Source organism: Marmota marmota, unplaced genomic scaffold (genome assembly GCF_001458135.2).
Source record: "Marmota marmota marmota unplaced genomic scaffold, marMar, whole genome shotgun sequence".
NCBI lineage: Eukaryota > Metazoa > Chordata > Mammalia > Rodentia > Sciuridae > Marmota > Marmota marmota.
Window position 1 is genome coordinate 201891 of NW_026000016.1, and position 18744 is coordinate 220634.

The 18744-nt window shown below is 31.7% G+C and overlaps 1 protein-coding gene across 1 annotated transcript in view; it reads right to left on the reverse strand.

Annotated features, from left to right (window-relative positions):
• The window catches only part of Malrd1 (MAM and LDL receptor class A domain containing 1), a 503883-nt gene that overhangs the window by 201650 nt on the left and 283489 nt on the right, over positions 1-18744 (reverse strand). The window contains exon 25 of the mRNA XM_015483277.2: positions 1173-1420. Coding sequence (XP_015338763.2) covers positions 1173-1420 — 248 coding nt within the window. The remainder of the gene's footprint in view (positions 1-1172; positions 1421-18744) is intronic.

The following is an 18744-nucleotide window of genomic DNA, read 5'->3' on the forward strand; positions in this document are numbered from 1 at the left end:
TAGAATGTTGAAGCCTGGTCACTGAATCTTTTTTGTACTATGGACACAGGTGCAACAGAAGATTAGATCTTGAAGATAACAAAGTTTTTTTTTTTTCCCTATATTCCACATTTGTTTTTTTTTTTGTTTTTTTTTTTAAATTTTTTTTATTGGTTGTTCAAAACANTCAAAGTGGATCAAGGAGCTAGATATCAAATCAGAGACTCTGCATCTGATAGAAGATAACAAAGTTTTAAGTCCTATAACTGTCTCCTAGCCTGACTGGATCCGCAAACAAACTTGCTGGATATAGTTTGTATTCTTTTCAGTGTTCACCCATTAAAGAATACCATAATCAGAGGACATGTGATCAGATCTTATGGAGAGTGTGTTTCTTATCATAAATATAAATAAATGACACATTTGTTTATGCACCTGTTTCTCATAAGCAAGTTTCCTGTGAGGCCATCTCTGAGTGCATGGTTTATATTATACATAAAGGTAAATTTAGTTCCTAATCTAGCTGACTCAAAATCCTTTATTGAGTATAAACAAACAACTAAGCAAACATGAGAGGAATGTGGAAAACTCTGCAAATATGTAGTCATTGTATGAGGCTTTTTGATTTACGGCATCATAAAGTTAAATTTAGATTTTTTAAAACCTCACAGATGTTTTCTTCAAATTTCACAAGCTAGGGACTATGTCACATTTCCTGCTTACCTACAGAAATTCTTTATTAAGGACCCAGTTCACTCTTTCCTTTTCCATGAAATCTCCTTCAAGACTTTTATTGTGGTTTTAACCATCTTTAATATTAATTCTTGGACATATTTAATTATATCCTGCATATTATTTCATTTTTTTGTGGTAAAATTTTCATAGTTCCAATAAGCTAAACTCTCCAAAGGGAAGGAACTAGCATTTTACATTTTTTGTGTTATCTATCCTAATGAATGATAAACCATGGAATTTTCCACTGGTTTCCAAAATTCCAATATCCATGGAATTTATCCATTGGAAGAAAATTTCTAACAATCCTTCCCTTTCATTCTTTCTTCTTTTTTTCTTTACTTCACATATACCATTCGAACAAGTTCAAACTCATATTTGGTCTGACCCCTGCCATTCTATTTGCAGTATTTGATTTTATGAACAGTCATGCACAATAATTGGGACTTTTCCTTCCATACCTTGCAGTTTTTGCTTTTCTTACTTATGACTGGGCTTGATAGTCTGGCTGTCTTCATGGGTTGCTGTGAAAAATAGCTCTTTATAAAGATGTAATGGCCAGATGAATTGCCTAAGGTGTGGTCCACAGCAGGCTCTGTGCTTGTAGGTGGGATGCTGCTAGGTTTCAGATTCCAGTCACAGTCCTCATCCTGATCCTGCTCCCAGGCACAGAGGTCAAATTCAAAATCACAGTGCCCACTAAAAGTACCTGGAAAACATTTTCAAATTTATGTTAGAAAGAATGGAAATCCACTGTCTTACAAGTTTGTGTTTCAGAAAAACAGTGATATTACTATATCATGCAGTATTCCAAACCTTACAATGCTATCCTGATGGCAGCATTTAAATAGAGCATGTGAGTTTCTTCTATACAGTTATTTGCATGGTGACATAAGTTAATTTCTCCACAAATCTAGTCCTAGTCTCAGAACTTGAGAAAAGAACTTTAGCATTACACACACTATCTCTTCTGAACACCTATTTATTCAATGTAATTTATTACTTCTCTTTTCTCATCTTTGCTTCCAAGGTCTTAGTAGTAAATTTAGAAAATTTATTATTCCGCAAGAGTTTAGTTTGGGAAATATTGCCTGCCACAAAAGCTACCATGAATCATAATTTTTTTAAGAAGTTAATCTCTTTAGAGATGAGAAAATTATGAAATGAAAAAGGTACAAAAGATGTAATAATTTGAATTAATTTATTGTAGTAAGTTGCAGAAATTAAATATGTTAAGTTACATTGAATACCAAACTATTTCCCAGGTGTTTTTTTTTTTAAAGTTTATTTAATTTGTTTTTTCTTACATTTTCTGGATATGAGAAATTACACAGACATCTCTTTATAATGCTAAAGTTAGCTATAAGGCTATCAATGTTAGTGTAGATGTTATAAAATGGAGCATTTTGGTGTAAAAGGTCATTTCTTATGGTGTGTTTGAGACACTTTTGATCATCCTTATGTTTAAGTAAATAGTATGATCCTGAATAAAACCAGTGAGTGAATGATTTGAAAAGTAGCAAAATATTTTGTTTACAATTACTTGAAAACAGTAATTTTGTATTAATTTGTGCTTGAATATTACAACTAAAAATGAAAATTGCTAAAATTATAATTATATGTGAGATGGGATCCAAAACTAAATGGACTTGAGGAGAACCTATTGTAGCATGTCAACATGTATCCAGATGGTGATTTTTCAAAGAAAGGTCATTTGAACAATTGTTCAAATTCTTTAAAGTAATTTTATATAAATGAGCATAAAACTTATTTGTCACCAACACACTAAGGGGCCGATTCTCCAACACACTGTCCAAAGGAAAAAAGAATCCATAACAATTTCTGGACAAAAATCTACTTAATTCTATTACACCGGGCCTTAAGAATTTCAAAATTCTATTGTGCTTATCAGTAGAATAGTGGTTTTCCTTTATGAATATATTTTAAAGTTATCAAAATAAAAAATTGTTTAAAAAAATAAACTGTATATTCTTTGTAGTTAATAAAGTGGAAAATATGAAATGTATGTTGTATAATTGTTTCTATGCCATTTTACAGTATATAAAATGAAAATGAAAATTTCTGTAATTTGTAAAATTGTTTCTAGGTATTTTATAGTATATAAAATTACAGCTAATTATATCACATCTCCTACTAAGAAACTTGCCCAACAATGAAAATGGGTTTAAAAAGATCATTTTTAGATTAAAAATGATAAATTTAAGAAAATGTCAGGATAAATATTCTTTTAAAAATGGTTTAATTTAGCAGTCAGACCAATACTAATTTCTTATGTTTTTAAGGATAGAAGATATTTTTCTATCATAGTTTTTATCACCAAATAAACAAGATGCCCTTTTATATCCAATTTCTGAGTTAGTTTTAAAATTACATTTCAGATTCATTTTTATAATTTATTCTTCATATAATAGACTAAAATACTTATAAATCTTTTAGATCAAAATATTCAAGTTCTCCTAAATATTCTTTCAGAGGTCTGGGAAGTAAATCTCACTAAAATAATAGTAACCCTAAGTCTAAGTCTACATCTAGTTTAGAATCTGAACTGTAGTCTTGATTAAGAATTATATCAGGGCTTGGGTTGTGGCTCAGTGGTAGAGCCTTTGCCCAGCACTTGTGAGTACCTAGGTTTGATCCACATAAAAATAAAATAATTAATTAATTCAATGTATTTTAAAAAAGAATTATATCATGAAGTAATTCACTGTCCTTGTGTTAGAAAATTTGGCAGCCCATAAGGATCTGATTACCATATAAACCAATACTTAGTGAAGCCATTTGTACAACATGTAGCTGCAGAAAACAAGATTTATTTTAAAAAAATCATAAAAACTCTGCTATGTGAACCTCTCTCTATAATGTAAATCACATCTTTATTTTGATTTTTACTATAGTTTTGATGATATGTTTCCTTAGCAAATTTAATTCTGACATACCGACATACCGGTGGGGAAAATAGAACAAACAATTGTAAGCTGTTTGAATTTCACATCACTGTGGTAAGAGGGAACACCTTTAATTTCATGTTTCATTATTTCCCATAGGTGCCAGGTGAGAAAGCTACAAACATTTCTGTGAGCAGATGTCAATTCTTGGCATTTCATGGTGCAATTAATGCGAGTGCCAGACAGGTGTGGCATAAGGAAGGAAGAAAATTATCACCTTTGTCTACAGCCATATCATTAATCAAACCAGTTTTCACCTTTCCACATGCTATAATGATCAATATCTTTCAAAGTATAAAATATATATTTCTTTTAAAAAGATATCATTTCAAAAGACCATAACCTTATAAGACCCTACAATCATATTTCTAAAATCAAGAGCTCATCATTCTATTCATTTATTTATCTGATATAAATTTGTACATATTCTATAAATTAAGTATATTAAGGAAAATAGGAAACAGTCTAGAAAATGGGTAACTGGGTATTGAACATACTGTGTGCTACTTCTGAATATTCTCTTTATATTTGTCATTTCATTTAATCCTAACATCATTGTTTTCCTTCTTATTTTTGTTGTTGAGAAGGCTGAAGTTCCGAGATAAACTTTGCTTAATATTATATCATGAGCAGCAGAGCTGTAAGGTGTGAAGAGCGATACGACACAGTCCCTGGGATATTACCCTTTATAAGGTATTCTGCTTGGTTCGAGTGAGGGTGGCAATCTTGCAAATTTACAAAAACTACAGCAAAAGAAACTACATAAGACTGTGAGGACACATTCTAAGCACACCTTTCCTGTGGGAGTGCCACGGAGACTAAAGTCATCTGCTTGGCTTGATTATTCTTGGGGTAGAGTGATGTGGTTATCATTTCTGATACTAATTTCCCATGAATGTCAGTTTATCATTCAAAGGAAGAAGGTTCTGCAACCAAAGGAATGGGATAAATCCTATCAATTATGTCCTTCTTTATAATAATAACAATAACAACAATAATAATAACAACTAGCACATTAAGGGCTCTCAGAATTTCCACAATGTAGGAGCTATTTCTTCATACAAAAAGCATGTTCCCAAATTATCTAAGGAAATCATTTATTTATTTATTTGTAGACCTTCTGGTAGAATAAGATACTAGGGAAGCAAGGGACAAGAATTTAAAATCCTGATAGTAAAGCCACCTCTAAAAAAGCGTGATTAGAGAAGCTGGTTTTCAGTTCTCAGTGGGCACATTCCTAGCTGTGTAATTGAGGATTGATCAGTTTTCTAGGGCTGTTTAGCAAAAAGAAACTGGGTGGTTTAAAACAGTAGAAATGTATCATCTCACAGCTGCAGTCAGGGTGCTGACAGATCCTGCTCTGTCTAGGGCAAAATCATTCCTTGTGAATTCATTGCTGCTGTGGCACCAGCAATCTTGTGTCTTTGGCTTTGATCTCTGTCACATAGCATTCCCCCTGAGCATCTTCTCATCCTCTTCCCTCTGGATCTATGTCCAAATGTAATACCAGTCATTGGATTAGGACTCCTCTTAATCCAGTCTGATCTCTTTTTATATTGATTACATCTACTAAAACCCTGTTTCCAAAGAAGGTTACATTCTGAGGTTTTAGGTAGACATGGATTTTGGAAAAACACTACACAGCCCAAGTGCACATAAACTTGGGGGGTAGGATAGCACACAATCAAGTAGTGGAATGTTGCCTTTTTAAAAGGTAAATCTTGGGTTTTTGAGATGTATATTTATATTCTAAAATAATTACTATTTGACATTTTTTCATTCCATCTTATGTTTGCTACATGCTGATCAAAAAACAAAAGAAATATTTAATAGGTAAATCAGTAGTGTGTGTGTGTGTGTGTGTGTGTGTGTGTGTATATATATATATATATATATATATTCAAATATTTATTTTAATTTATTCTAATTAGTTATACATGATAGTAGAATGCATTTTGACACACTGTACACAAATGGAGGACAACTTCTCATTCCTTTGGCTGTACATGGTACAGAGTTACACCAGTAGTGTAATCATACATGTGTATACGGTAATAATGCCTATCTTATTCAACTATCCTTCCTATCCACATCCCCCCTCCCCTCCCCTCCCCTCTGTACTATCTAAAGTTTCTTCATTCTTCCTTACACCCCCCCCCATTATGGATTAGCATCTACTTATCAGAGAAAATATTCAGCCTTTTGTTTTGGGGGGTTTGGATTATTTTACTTAGCATAGTATTCCTCAGCTTCATCCATTTACCTGAAAATGTCATGATCTCATGAGTAATATTCAATAGTGTATATGTACCACATTTTCTTTATCCATTCATTTGTTGAAGGGCACCTAGGTTGGTTGCATAGCTTAGCTACTGTGAATTGAGCTGCTATAAATATCAATGTGGCAATATGCTGATTTTAAGTCCTTTGGGTATAAACTGAGGAGTGGGATTACTGGGTTGAATGGTGGTTCCATTCCAAGTTTTCTGAGGAATCTCCATACTGCTTTCCAAAGTGGTTGCACTAATTTCCAGTCCCACCAGCAATGTATGAGTGTACCTTTTACCCCACATCCTCACCAACACTTATTATTGTTTGTATTCTTGATAATTGCTCTTCTGACAGGAGTAAGATGAAATCTTAGTGTGATTTTGGTTTGCATTTCTCTAATTGCTAAATACCCCATTCACCATAGCCTCAAAAAAATAAATACTTTGGAATCATACTAACAAGAGGTGAAAGTCCTCTACAATGAAAACTACAAAACACTAAAGAAAGAAATTGAAGAAGATCTTAGAAGCTGGAAAGATCTCCCATGCTCTTGGATAGGCAGAATTATTATTGTGAAAATAGCCATACTACCAAAACTGTTACACAGATTTAATGCAATTCCTATCAAAATCTCAATGACATTCTTCATAGAAATAGAAAAAGCAATCATGAAATTCATTTGGAAAAATAAGAGACACAAAATAGCCAAAGCAATCCTTAGCAGGAAGAGTGAAGTAGGAGGCCTCACAATAGCAGGCCTTAAACTATATTACAGAGCAATAGTGACAAAAGCAGCATGGTATTGGCACCAAAATAAACATGTAGACCAGTGGTACAGAATAGAGGATACAGAGACAAACCAACATAAATATGGTTATCTCATACTAGACAAAGGTGCCAAAAACATATATTGGAGAAAAGATAGCCTCTTCAACAATAATGCTGGGAAAACTGGAAGTCCATATGTAGCAAAATGAAACTTAACCTCTATTTCTCACCCTGCACAAAACCCAACTCAAAGACTTAGGCACTAGAACAGAGATCCTGCACCTAATAGAAGAAAAAGTAGGCCCAAATCTTTATCATGTTGGATTAGGCCCCGACTTCCTTAACAAGACTCCTAAAGTTCAAGAAATAAAATGAAGAATCAATAAATGGGATGGATTTAAACTAAAAAGTTTCTTCTCCGCAAAGGAAACAATCAATAATGTGAAGAGAGAGCCTAAAAAATGGGAGGAAATCTTTACCACATGCACTTTAGATAGAGCATTAATATCCAGGATATATAAAGGACTCAAAAAACTTAATACCAAAAAAACAAGTAACCCCATCAATAAATGGTCTAAGGAACTGAACAGATACTTCACAGTAGAATGTCCTTGATTTTAATGAAAATATTTCACTTGTTTCCTACACCAATTTGTTAAGAGTATCCTTAGCCTATTAAAGTAGTATTCTATGCATATTATAAGAAATAGTTGCTTAATTTAAGCAAATACATTTGGCACCCATAGGTTTAATTTTTTTCCATTAATTATTTGGTTACATTTAAAGGTTGTTACCTTAAAACATTCTTACAATGTTTGTAAGATGTGCATGATATAATACTTATACTTTTGAGCTTTGTTTGCTAGCATTCTAAGTTTTTGCATATCTACATGCATAGAGTTTGTTCTACAGTGTTCCTTTTAATTTCTGGAGTCTTCATTATCAGTGATATATGAGCTTCATAAAACAAACTTTATTATTTTACATAGTTGGAATTGTTTCTTTGGATATAATCACTTCACTAAAATTTGATAGACCTCAGCAGTATCTATCTCAAGAGACAGAAATTTGAGGATATTTTTAATAACTTATCTGATAGTTAATTGTGTAATTAAGTTTTCTGTTTTATAAGGTAATTTCAGTCATTTTTCTCCAAGAAAATTAACCATTTCATAGACATGTGCAAAGTAGCCGAGAGTTACTGGTCTTCAAATGATTTTCATTTATTATCCTTTAGCAAAGCTAAACTTATGAAATTATGAGATTTTTTTCTTTTTAAAATTAAAATTTGGTGGAGTTCTATCTACTTTAAAAAATAGTTACTTTGTATTTATAATTGGCATTTTCTGTTTTCTACATTCCTCTGATATTCTTAATATTATCTTATAGTTTGTAATTATTTACTTTGTAAAAATTTCAAACTTACAAGTTAATAGTATAGATTAGGTCTCATCTATTCTTTAACTAAATTCATAAATGGTTATATTATCCCATTTGCTCCATGTGCATATCTATATATGTCTTCTTCAGAAGCATTTGAAAATAAATTGGAAAACTGTGTCATTTTTTCAATACTTTATTTCTTTCATATAAACAAGGGTATTTTCTTGTATGGCTATAGCAAAATCACAAAAACATAACATTTAACATTACAAATCTACAGTCCATATTTAAATATTATGAATTATCCTAATTATATCCTTTATGACTGTTTCTCCCATTGGTTCAGGATCCAATCCAGGATGACACATCCCATTTGGCTTCCATGACTGTTAAGCCTCTTAATCTGCAAGTGCTTCTTATTTACTTTTCTTTCTTAATCTCAACATATTTGATTAGGACAAGGCATTTATTACAGAAAGTACTTGAATTGAATTTGGGGTAGTCTGAGGAATGCTTGTCATGATATGCAGGTTATGTATTTTAGCAGAAAGAACACAGAAGGAATCTTTTACCATCTCAGTACATCTTATCCAGAGGCATAACTCTGATTTATCCTAAAATCCACAGTGTTTACTTTGAGTATCTGATTAGAGTCCAGTACATTTCTCCACTAAAAAGTAATACATTCTCAATTTCTTTTTTTTTCCTTCTCTTGGGAAAAGAACTCAGGGGTGCTTTACTCTTGAGAGATAGCCCCCCACTTTTTGTTTTCCCCCTTTTTCCATGACTCGACATTTTATTGCCTCTATTTATGCTGGGGTGTTTTTGGTTTTGTTTTTGTTTTTTGAAATTTTTATTTTTTTTAACTTGTTCTAATTAGTTTTGTTGTTGAGACAGTGTCTCACTAATCCTGAGCCACTGGGATTAATATTTAAACAAATATAATTATGACTATAAAAATATGTTGCCCCCATTAAACATTCAGCAATCAGTTCTGGCTCTCACTCTTTTCTTCCTTTCATTCCTTTTCTTTTTTCTTTTCTTTCAGTTGTAGTAAGTACACTTAACATGAGATCATTCCCCCAACAAAATTTTTAATGTACGCTACGGTATTGTTAACTACACATCAGCATTAAGTCATAAGGCAGATCTCAACAGTTTCTAATTTCTTCCAACAGTATTTTTCCAGACTCAACTTGCCCAAAATATATTCCCAACTACTTTATGCTTTTGACACTACTGTCCTTGATTCTGTTTTAAAACTACTTATTCTAAATTAAATACATTTTATCCAGTATTTATTTAAGAATATCTGATTGCCTCAGCATTTTAGTTTAAACCTTTAGGTTTGTTGTGCTTTAGTCAAGCAAACAATAATCCACAATTTATACTACATGAAATTTTAAAACATGTGTTCTACTTTGTAACTGATGCATAAATATAACCAATATGATTGAAAGAAATGCTTCCATTTTTCAAGGCTCAAAGTTCAACATATGTATATTAATTTAACCCTACCAATCACAATTTAAAAATACTGTTGACTTTGCTTTTGTTTATCTGATCTTCAGAAACAGCATGGAACTTTTTTTATACTATGAGTTAATAACTGGATTTTCATATTTTTGTACTACACTAATGGCTTTTTAAAATATATTTGGATGAAGCTAACAAATTATATCTTTATCCTACTTTTTACCTTTAAACACTCAAAAGTTAATGTTAAATTGATGGGCTAGTCTTTCATTGCAATATACATCTTTGTTCATCTTTTCAATATTTTTAAGCCATTATATATGATATCACTAAGGACACTTCTATATCATGACTAAGTATTTTATTTTAGCTCAATTTTACTGCTTAAATACTTTTCATGAAGCTATCTTTCTAATATATACTATTTACATTACATATTCTATTATATTATTCACCATTAATTTTGCATATAATTGATATTCATCCTGTCATATCTATTATTTCCTCCCAGTCTTTTCATCTCATTGAACTATTTTCCTTGTGCAAAGATATATTTTGACAATGAATCACTCTTCCATAATATCTTTCCTTCTTAAAATTTTATTTCAGAATAAAATTTTATTAGGAATATAATTATTATTTATATATTTCATCTTTGTCTTAACCAACTCCATCCTAATATTTCTCATCATTACTTTATATTAATATTTCACATGATTCTTAATATCTTATGTGTTCAATAATGTATGATATTTTATATATATGTATGTTTGATTTATCTAAGTAATTATAATAATTCTAATTTAGAAGAATTAAACCACCTTGATGTTCTCAATTTTTGTCTTTCTTTTATCAGACTCTATTTAGATAATATTCCACAATTGTTTTTGCCGATAATATATGAAGCCCTTCTGTAGCTCCTTCATAATTCTTTATTGGTTTGTGGATGCCCTCTCCCAGAGATCATGCACTATTCATATTCCAATTTCCAATACATAGTATATTATAATTGATGTGACCCTTTATGATGAAGTAGAACTACTTCTCACTTCAGTTACTGGTCCTATGACTTTTTTTATCAATGACACACAGAATAATCGCAACAGTAAGAAACCCAAAGACCTCTTACCAATTTGCACCAATTTCTAGGATCTTCCTGACTACATCCCTACCCTGTATCTGTACTTCAATTACTAGTGCCAGTTCTCACTCTTCTTACAGAATCCACAATGGCACTTCTCATCTTCTTTGTGGAATGTTGCTTCTAACCTCAGGGAAGCAATTATTTGAAGATAAAGAAAAAGCATATAGATATTTTTGTGTTAAAATTGTAAAGGGAAAATTAACTCTTATGATGTTAAACACTAGTTTCTGTTATTAAGAAATCTAATTTTGTGTTAACCAATGAAATTCAGAAACTATGTATAGATATATAATATTATTTCTCTTTTCAAAGTGTAGAGAAAGCACATTTGTTTCAAAAATATTTAATTTCAGGAAGATATTTGAAGTATGTAACCACACAAGTATATTGTCTATTTGTGCTGATTCTATTAGTCTAGAGATAAGCTCAGAAATTGGTAGACGCCATAATAATAGAATTTTAATGTGAATGGCAAATCATACTTTTCAGTTTAAAATGTTAATAATGAGATAAGTGTGAGCCAGGGTAACTACAGTGGACAATAGATGAGATGCCATTAAATATGAAAAGTAATGCCCATAGTTAAATTTCTATGACTTCCTAAAATTGGTGTTTATTGATTGCAAATTCCTTCCTTATTATTAAGTCTAATAGAAGTTTCTGAATACGTGTTATTTAAGGTTTGCACATCTGCTATTGACTACTTCTTTTAGAACTATAACTTTCCTGGTCTTCTGGGACAACACAGTATGTTTCTCCTTTTCCTTCTGCCTGTTTTCATCTCCTTTATAACCATCCTCCTCTCCAATATTGCTATTATCAGGATCTGATGTTGGGGTCCTGATATTATTTGATGATTGCTAATTTCTCATCTCCTGCAGAAACATCCTTTTAAAACTTAAGATCTACATATGGACTGGTATCTATCGATTGTTCATTGGACACATGTCAAGCAAAAGAGAAGTTAAGTTATGAACTTACAACCTCCTCATCCTTCTGCATCTTTAAGAGTGAAGAAAACTACCAGTTATCCACTTTCCCAGCCCAGAAATCCTCTAGAGTTAAGTATTCATCAAATCTGTAAACTTATTCCTTCCAGATGTTTATTACCTTCTTTTCATCTTCATTGAAAGCAACTTGACACCATACATCTTGAATGGAATATCGACAGTCTCCCTGTGATACTCCACCTTCAAATTTGCTCTCATATACACTGCTGTCAATGATGTTTCTAAGATACAATTTTGATTCTATTATTTCTGTATTTAAATGTCTTTCTAGAACTCTCAAGTTAAAGCATGCATTTAATTTTTATTTGTGCTTTTGACTTATACATGACAGTAGAATCTACTATGAGATAGTCATACAAACATGGAATATATCTTATTCTAAATAGATTCCCAGTCTTCTGGATGTACATGATATTTAGATTCACTGTTGTATATTCATAAACCTACATAGGAAAATTATGTCATATTGATTCCACTGTCATTCCTATTCCTATTCTCCTTCCTTCCTTTCAATCCATTTCTTAGCAAGGACTATCAGAAAACCATGCTTGTATCTCTAGACTCCTAGCTATTCCTTGCTCTCAAATCAAATGCTAGACAGGCTAAATGTTAGATAAGTTAACCATGCTAACACACCATGATCTCTCTTGCCTCTGGGATTTTTCTACCACCCTTGTAGTTCCCATCATTTGGAACTCTTTTTAATCTATTCTTGATTCAATCATCACTTCATCCTTCTTACATATAACTGGCACAAGACTAACTGAGAAAATAAAAACTAAACTACTAAAATTCTTAAGCCACATCAATTATCTATGGTAGATGAGAGAAAGAAAGAGAAACATAGAGACAGAGAAACAGAATAATATTGTGAATCACAATTATTGTCAGATTACACTAACATTTTCTAAATACTTATTTCCAATATTTAAGGGGAAAATTAGGAACTGAAACTACCAATAAGAGGAAAACCAGATAACAGTAGTCTTAGGACCATGCATGTAAAATCCTATTAAGGAATATTTTTACTAAGAATATGAGAAAAGAGAATATGTGGAGATGTGATGTATCTAATTGATGGTACCTATTTTCTAATACTTAAGGTTTATTATTAAGGAGAAGTACAAATTGGAAGACATTATCATCAAAAACTCATACTAAGAAAATTGATTCAATATTAGGAAAAAGATTACAAGAAGGGGTACCCGAGAGTTGAGAAAGCTCTTTATGTGAGGCAGTATATTCTGTCTCAACAGGCCTCTGTTCTCCTCATCTCTATTGTCTGTAAGGTCAGAGAAATGATTTCTTGATTGGTGGGTGCTTCATTTGTCAATTCATCCAACAGCAATTTGGTAAATGTTGAGTCTGATTTGTCAATAAATGTGTCCTTGTGGAGTTCTCACATTTTAATAGAATGGAATAAGTGCTAGGGCAGAGAAAAAAAGTTCAAGTTTAATTGTAATTGAGTAAAATAAATCCTTCACAGAAGTCATAGATCCTTATGTAAGAGAGCATGAGCTACCTTCCAAGATCATCTCAAACTCTTTTTATAATTCATTTACCTGAACTCCGACAAACCGTTTATAAGGTAATAATAGCTGCATGTATTATTTCTCAATTTTTCTTTAATTGATCCTCTCTACTTAAAAATAATATCAAATGAAAGAGGGAACACACAGATTATAGCACAAGTAAAACATGGACTATTATAGACTCTGGGGCTATAATATCAAAAATATGATACGGGAATACTATAAACATCTGTATATCCATAAATGTGACAACGTGAATGACACAGACCTATTTTTTAGCAAAGCACAAGCTTATTCAGTGCAAAGTAGATAATTTAAGTCATTTTGTAGCTACTATGAAAATGCAACTAATGATTTAAAAATACTTCAGAAAGAAATCTCTATTTCAATTGGTCTCACTTGAAGCTTTCTACAAAATCTTCAAGGTCCACAAAGCAGCCAGGAAGAATTAAAACTGTCCCTATTTCAGATGACATTATTGTCTACAAAATAAATCTCTACTGCAAAAGTCTGAGAACTTTTTTGACTCAATAAGGTCTAAGGACACAAGATTGACATGAAAATTAACTTTATTTCTATATACTATCAGTGAACATATGGAAAAAATATTTAAAATGTAATACCATTTATAAGCCTTCAAAAATCAAATACTTAGGTATAAAACTAATGAAACTTGTATAGAACTTATATGCTAAAATCTGCAAAATACTGATGAAAGAAATCAAAGGTCAAAATAGTGAAGAAGCATACTGTGCTCATGGATAGGAGATATTGCTTCTCCCCAAATTGACTTTCTTATTTAATATAATTCTCAAAAAAAATCATTTTAATATTATTTCTAATTACAGATGATATATTTCCAAAATTTATTTGGAAAATCAGAGGAACTAAAATAACCAAAACAATTTTAAAGACTAATAAATGCAGAGTAATCACTAAATAATGTCAAGATTTATTGTACAGCTTTTGTTATCAAGATTGTGTTGTGTTGGTAGAAGAAAAGACATTTTATGGTAGTGAATTTTCTGTTACTGTAATAAAAATCTTATATAAAGAATGTTAAAAAGAAGAAAGATTCATTCTGTCTCACAGTTTTGGAGGTTTCCATCAATCCTGGTGCTTTAGGGCCTATAGTGAGGCAGCACACCATGTGAGCGAACATGGCAGAGAAAGCTACTTACGTGGCATTAAAGAAGCAAAGAGAGAGGAAAGACCAACATCCCACAATCCCCACTGAAGGCATTCACCCATGACCTAAAAGCCTTCCACTACTCTTTCATCCTTAACATTCCACTACCTTCCAAAGTACCAAACTGGGGACTAAGCCTTTAACACACATAGCCTTCGGAGGGCATTACATAGCCAAACTATAGCATGCTTAGATCTCTATTCTGATAGAGAATCCAAAAATAGCTCCAGAAAAGTACAATGAATTAATTTCTGACAAAAAGGAAAAAGCAATTAAACCAAGGGAGTGTAGTCTTATTCATTGCATTAGAAGAATTGGATAGCTACTGGGGGAAGGGTTTCTTGACCTAAACCTAAAGCTTATAACTTATATGGAAATAAATACAAAAGATCATAAACTTGAATGTAATATATATATATATTACTATGAAACTTTAAGAAGAAATAGGAGAAAATTTTGGAACTAAAACCTTTTTTTCTTGAATATATCTATGTCTATCTATCTATCATTTTTATCGATATCAGATGTAAAAATGTTACATGGAATTTGTTTCCACACAAAAAAAAAATTTGGGGGGATAAAGTAATCTGGAAAAAATGCATTGATAATGTCAATCTTTTGAAAATTTAGAATGCATGCTATACATAAAAGATTTAGAAAATCTGATTTGGCCCATGAATGATCCAGAGAAAAATCCTCACACATAATTTCTTCTTCCATATTGACTATCTCATTTAATAACGTGGAAAATACGATATTATATAAAACACTGGGCAAGTAAGAACAAGGATAATTTAGGAAAGACAATGAAAGGCTTTCAAGTCCCAATCACTCATCTGCACCTACAATAAGAAGTGTGTGAAGCTCAGGATAGCTGATCCTTCACAGGAAGCCTGGCTTATTAACACTATGATACCTAACCCATTTTCTACCATAATCTCCCACAGAAAACAAAAGTGATTCAGAGTCCATGGTTAATAAAGTCCCTGAAAACACAATATTTGTTTTCAAGGTGATGGATCACTTTTATGCAAGCCTATTTTGGATTAGTATTTGAATATCACTTAATTATCTCCCTTTGTCCCTTCCAGAAGTAATTTGCACTTAACTCTCTCACTCAAATTGTGAATGTTTATGTATCTATCTCTATTACTAGACAAGGAGCTCCAAAATTATTCAAGTCATATCTTGTCTTTCTTTGTTTTTGCCACAGGGCCAATTATATTAGAGGTACCCAATGCTTACCAAATAAATAAATGAAAAGGAAACAAAGGACTAACAAGCAAGTAATGTGAATTTTAATTATGAAATATATGCTTAGATTTTAAATGCTTACTGATGAAGACCAAAGTATAAAGTCTCTAATTTAGGATGGTCTGACTTAACTTTTTTATAACCTTTTAATGTGTAGAAGAGATACACATTCAGTAGAAACCATATTTCAAATTTTGGAATTTGATCAAAATTTCGTAAGATGATCATTTCCCAGGCTAGTGATAAAGCAATAAGTTCTTCTCTTGTAATTCCCAGTCCGTCATACAGTCATAAGGTTAAACAGATTGTTGTTTAACTGTGTTGCTAAGCTACATCATGTTAGGTATAGTAAATGCATTCCCAACTTAAGGAGTTCAAATGACAAGAAGTGTATATGACAAGAAGTGTATTGAGATGAAATCCCAGTTTAAGTAGAGGAGCATCTATAATTATCTAAGTAAAAATTTCTCTGTATATAGAAAGGATAATGTACACAGGCACCCACAGAGGACAGTGGATGCTGTCAAATTCATTTTTGCCACCACTGAGCAAAAATTCTGAAATGACAAAAAGTTTCAGATGGAATATTGAACTAAATGCAATACAGAGGTTCCATATATCCAGATATATAGAGAATATAACCTTACTCTGAGAAAAGAGTAGCAGATATGGCATCATGATACCTCCTACTTCCCAATTCATCTTCTTAATTGAAAATTTGAGAATTCTACCATGACAAATAAGAGAGGGCAGTCAGGATGAAAATGAGTTAACTCAAAAATAAATTAATTAATTATAAAAGTCCTGAAGGATAACTAAGTGGGTAGTGAAATGATATGAATGCATTGATAGAAACCAAAGGACATAGTTATTGAATATGGTAGTAACCTAAAAAGGAATGTGTTTTAATAAATTGTTGACCTTGAAAATATACTTTGTTAAAAAGTCCATCAAGGGCTGGGGTTATTGCTCAGTGGTAAAGCGCTTGCCTCTCATGCGTGAGGCCCTGGGTTCAATCCTCAGCACCACATAAAAATAAAGGTACTGTGTCCATCTACAATTAGAAAAAACATAATTTTAAAAAAGTCCATCAAATATAACACATACCACTTTGCCTGATCATTTTTTAATTTTTTTATTCAAATATCAATTTCTCAATGAGAATTTATATTGCTGCCCTATTTAAAATTGTAATACACACCCTAAGCATTTTTTCCTTACTTTTCCCTATTTCTTCCAATAGAACTTATCCCCATGAAATATATATATATATATTGTGTTAACTTATTTTGTTTTTTACTTTTTGTAACTACTGTGCTATTTTATTTTGCTTTATGTTTATGTCCCCCATCACTGCCATCAGTCAGAATAAGAGCTCTATGAAGGATAGAGGATTTTTATCTATTTTTCCCTGTATCCCACGTAACCAGAACAAAGCCTGACATATAATAGATACTCAAAAAATCTTTGCCAAATAAATCAATTATCATTTTTTTAAAAATTCTGAGAACTTTCAATAAATTATTTCAGGCAGCTGAATACAAATCTACCCATACAATTTTGACTTGAAATATTTGAATCAATAAAACCCAAATTATTTCCAATGATTAAAATTAAGATGTATTTGTTCATGTTGATAAGGAAATTATAAATATAAAACAGTGCCACCTTCTTTTTACCTGAAAGCTTTTTTAAACTTCTGTATGATTTAGATGGGGGCTTTTAAGTTTTAATGCACATATGAATCACCTAAGGAGCTTGTTAAAATGTAGCTTATGATCCAGGGTGTCTAGAGTGTGGTGGCCTGAATGCTGGCAAAATATTGTTTGTCTAAGGACTAACATTTGAGTTGCTAACTTTGATTTTTCAACAATGTTAAATTCTGTACTAACATGAAATAAAAACATAATTCTATTTTGAGGAACATTATACCAGTAGGAAGGAAAAGTGTTTAAAAATACTTGTATTTGGGGCTGGTGACATGAACGTATAGTCCCAGCCACTCAAAGGCAGAGTCACAAGAATCACTGAAACCCCAGAGTTTGAGGCCAGCCTGGATAACAGAAAACAAGTCTCAAAGGAGGAAAAAAAAAAAAAACAACTCTTAGTAACTTTTATAAGAGTTTTGTCTAATCTAGGAAGAATATACTTTCCCATCCCATTAATTTGGGACCTAGGTATGAGATTTGTTATGGCCAAGGAGAAATTTAGACGCATTATTCAGGCAAGGACTAATCATATCTTTGCTTGTGGAGATGGAACCCCTGTGTTCCTATTATTTGGCCTAAGAAGAACGTGCTTTAGGGATCATGGAAGATCAGAAGCATCTGAGGCAAGCCAGGGCTTTACTCACACCTTGAGGCTACAAGCTGAAAACGTTAGAATCAATTTTGCCAAAAGTCTCACATACAGTCAAAAAGTTTACGTGGGGAGCAAATGCTAACAAAAAGATAGCAACCTAAAAAATGTTAGGAAGAGTCTCTTCAACTTCTTTAAGAATATAGATGCAAAATCCTTAACAAAATATTAACATATCATATCCAACAATGTATTAAAATAATTATATGCCTGACAAAATGAAATCAATTTCAGGTTTGGGAAGATGCCTCAAAACTCAAAAACGAAATAATACAGTTTATTATATTAACGGTCTGAAAAATATACATCACTTAATTAAATCAATTTTAACAATAGAGAAAAAGCCTTTGACAAGATGCAACATCAATTTATAATAAAACCTCTCAGCAAACTAGAAATATGAAAGATATCATATTTAATGGTAAAAAAAAAAAGGAAAAACAAAGCAAAACAAAAACAAAACTCTAAACTCTAGATGCTTACCCACTAATATCAGAAGTAAAGCATGGATGTTCCCTTTCAAAGCTATTTTTGAACATCACACTGGATCTATTAGCTACCAAAATAAAATAAGAAAAGAAATCAAAAGTGGTGAAATAAATAAAATGATCTTTGGTACCACATGATGTAATTGTCTACGTAGAAAACCTTAAAAAATCATCATCAACAGTAATATTCTGGA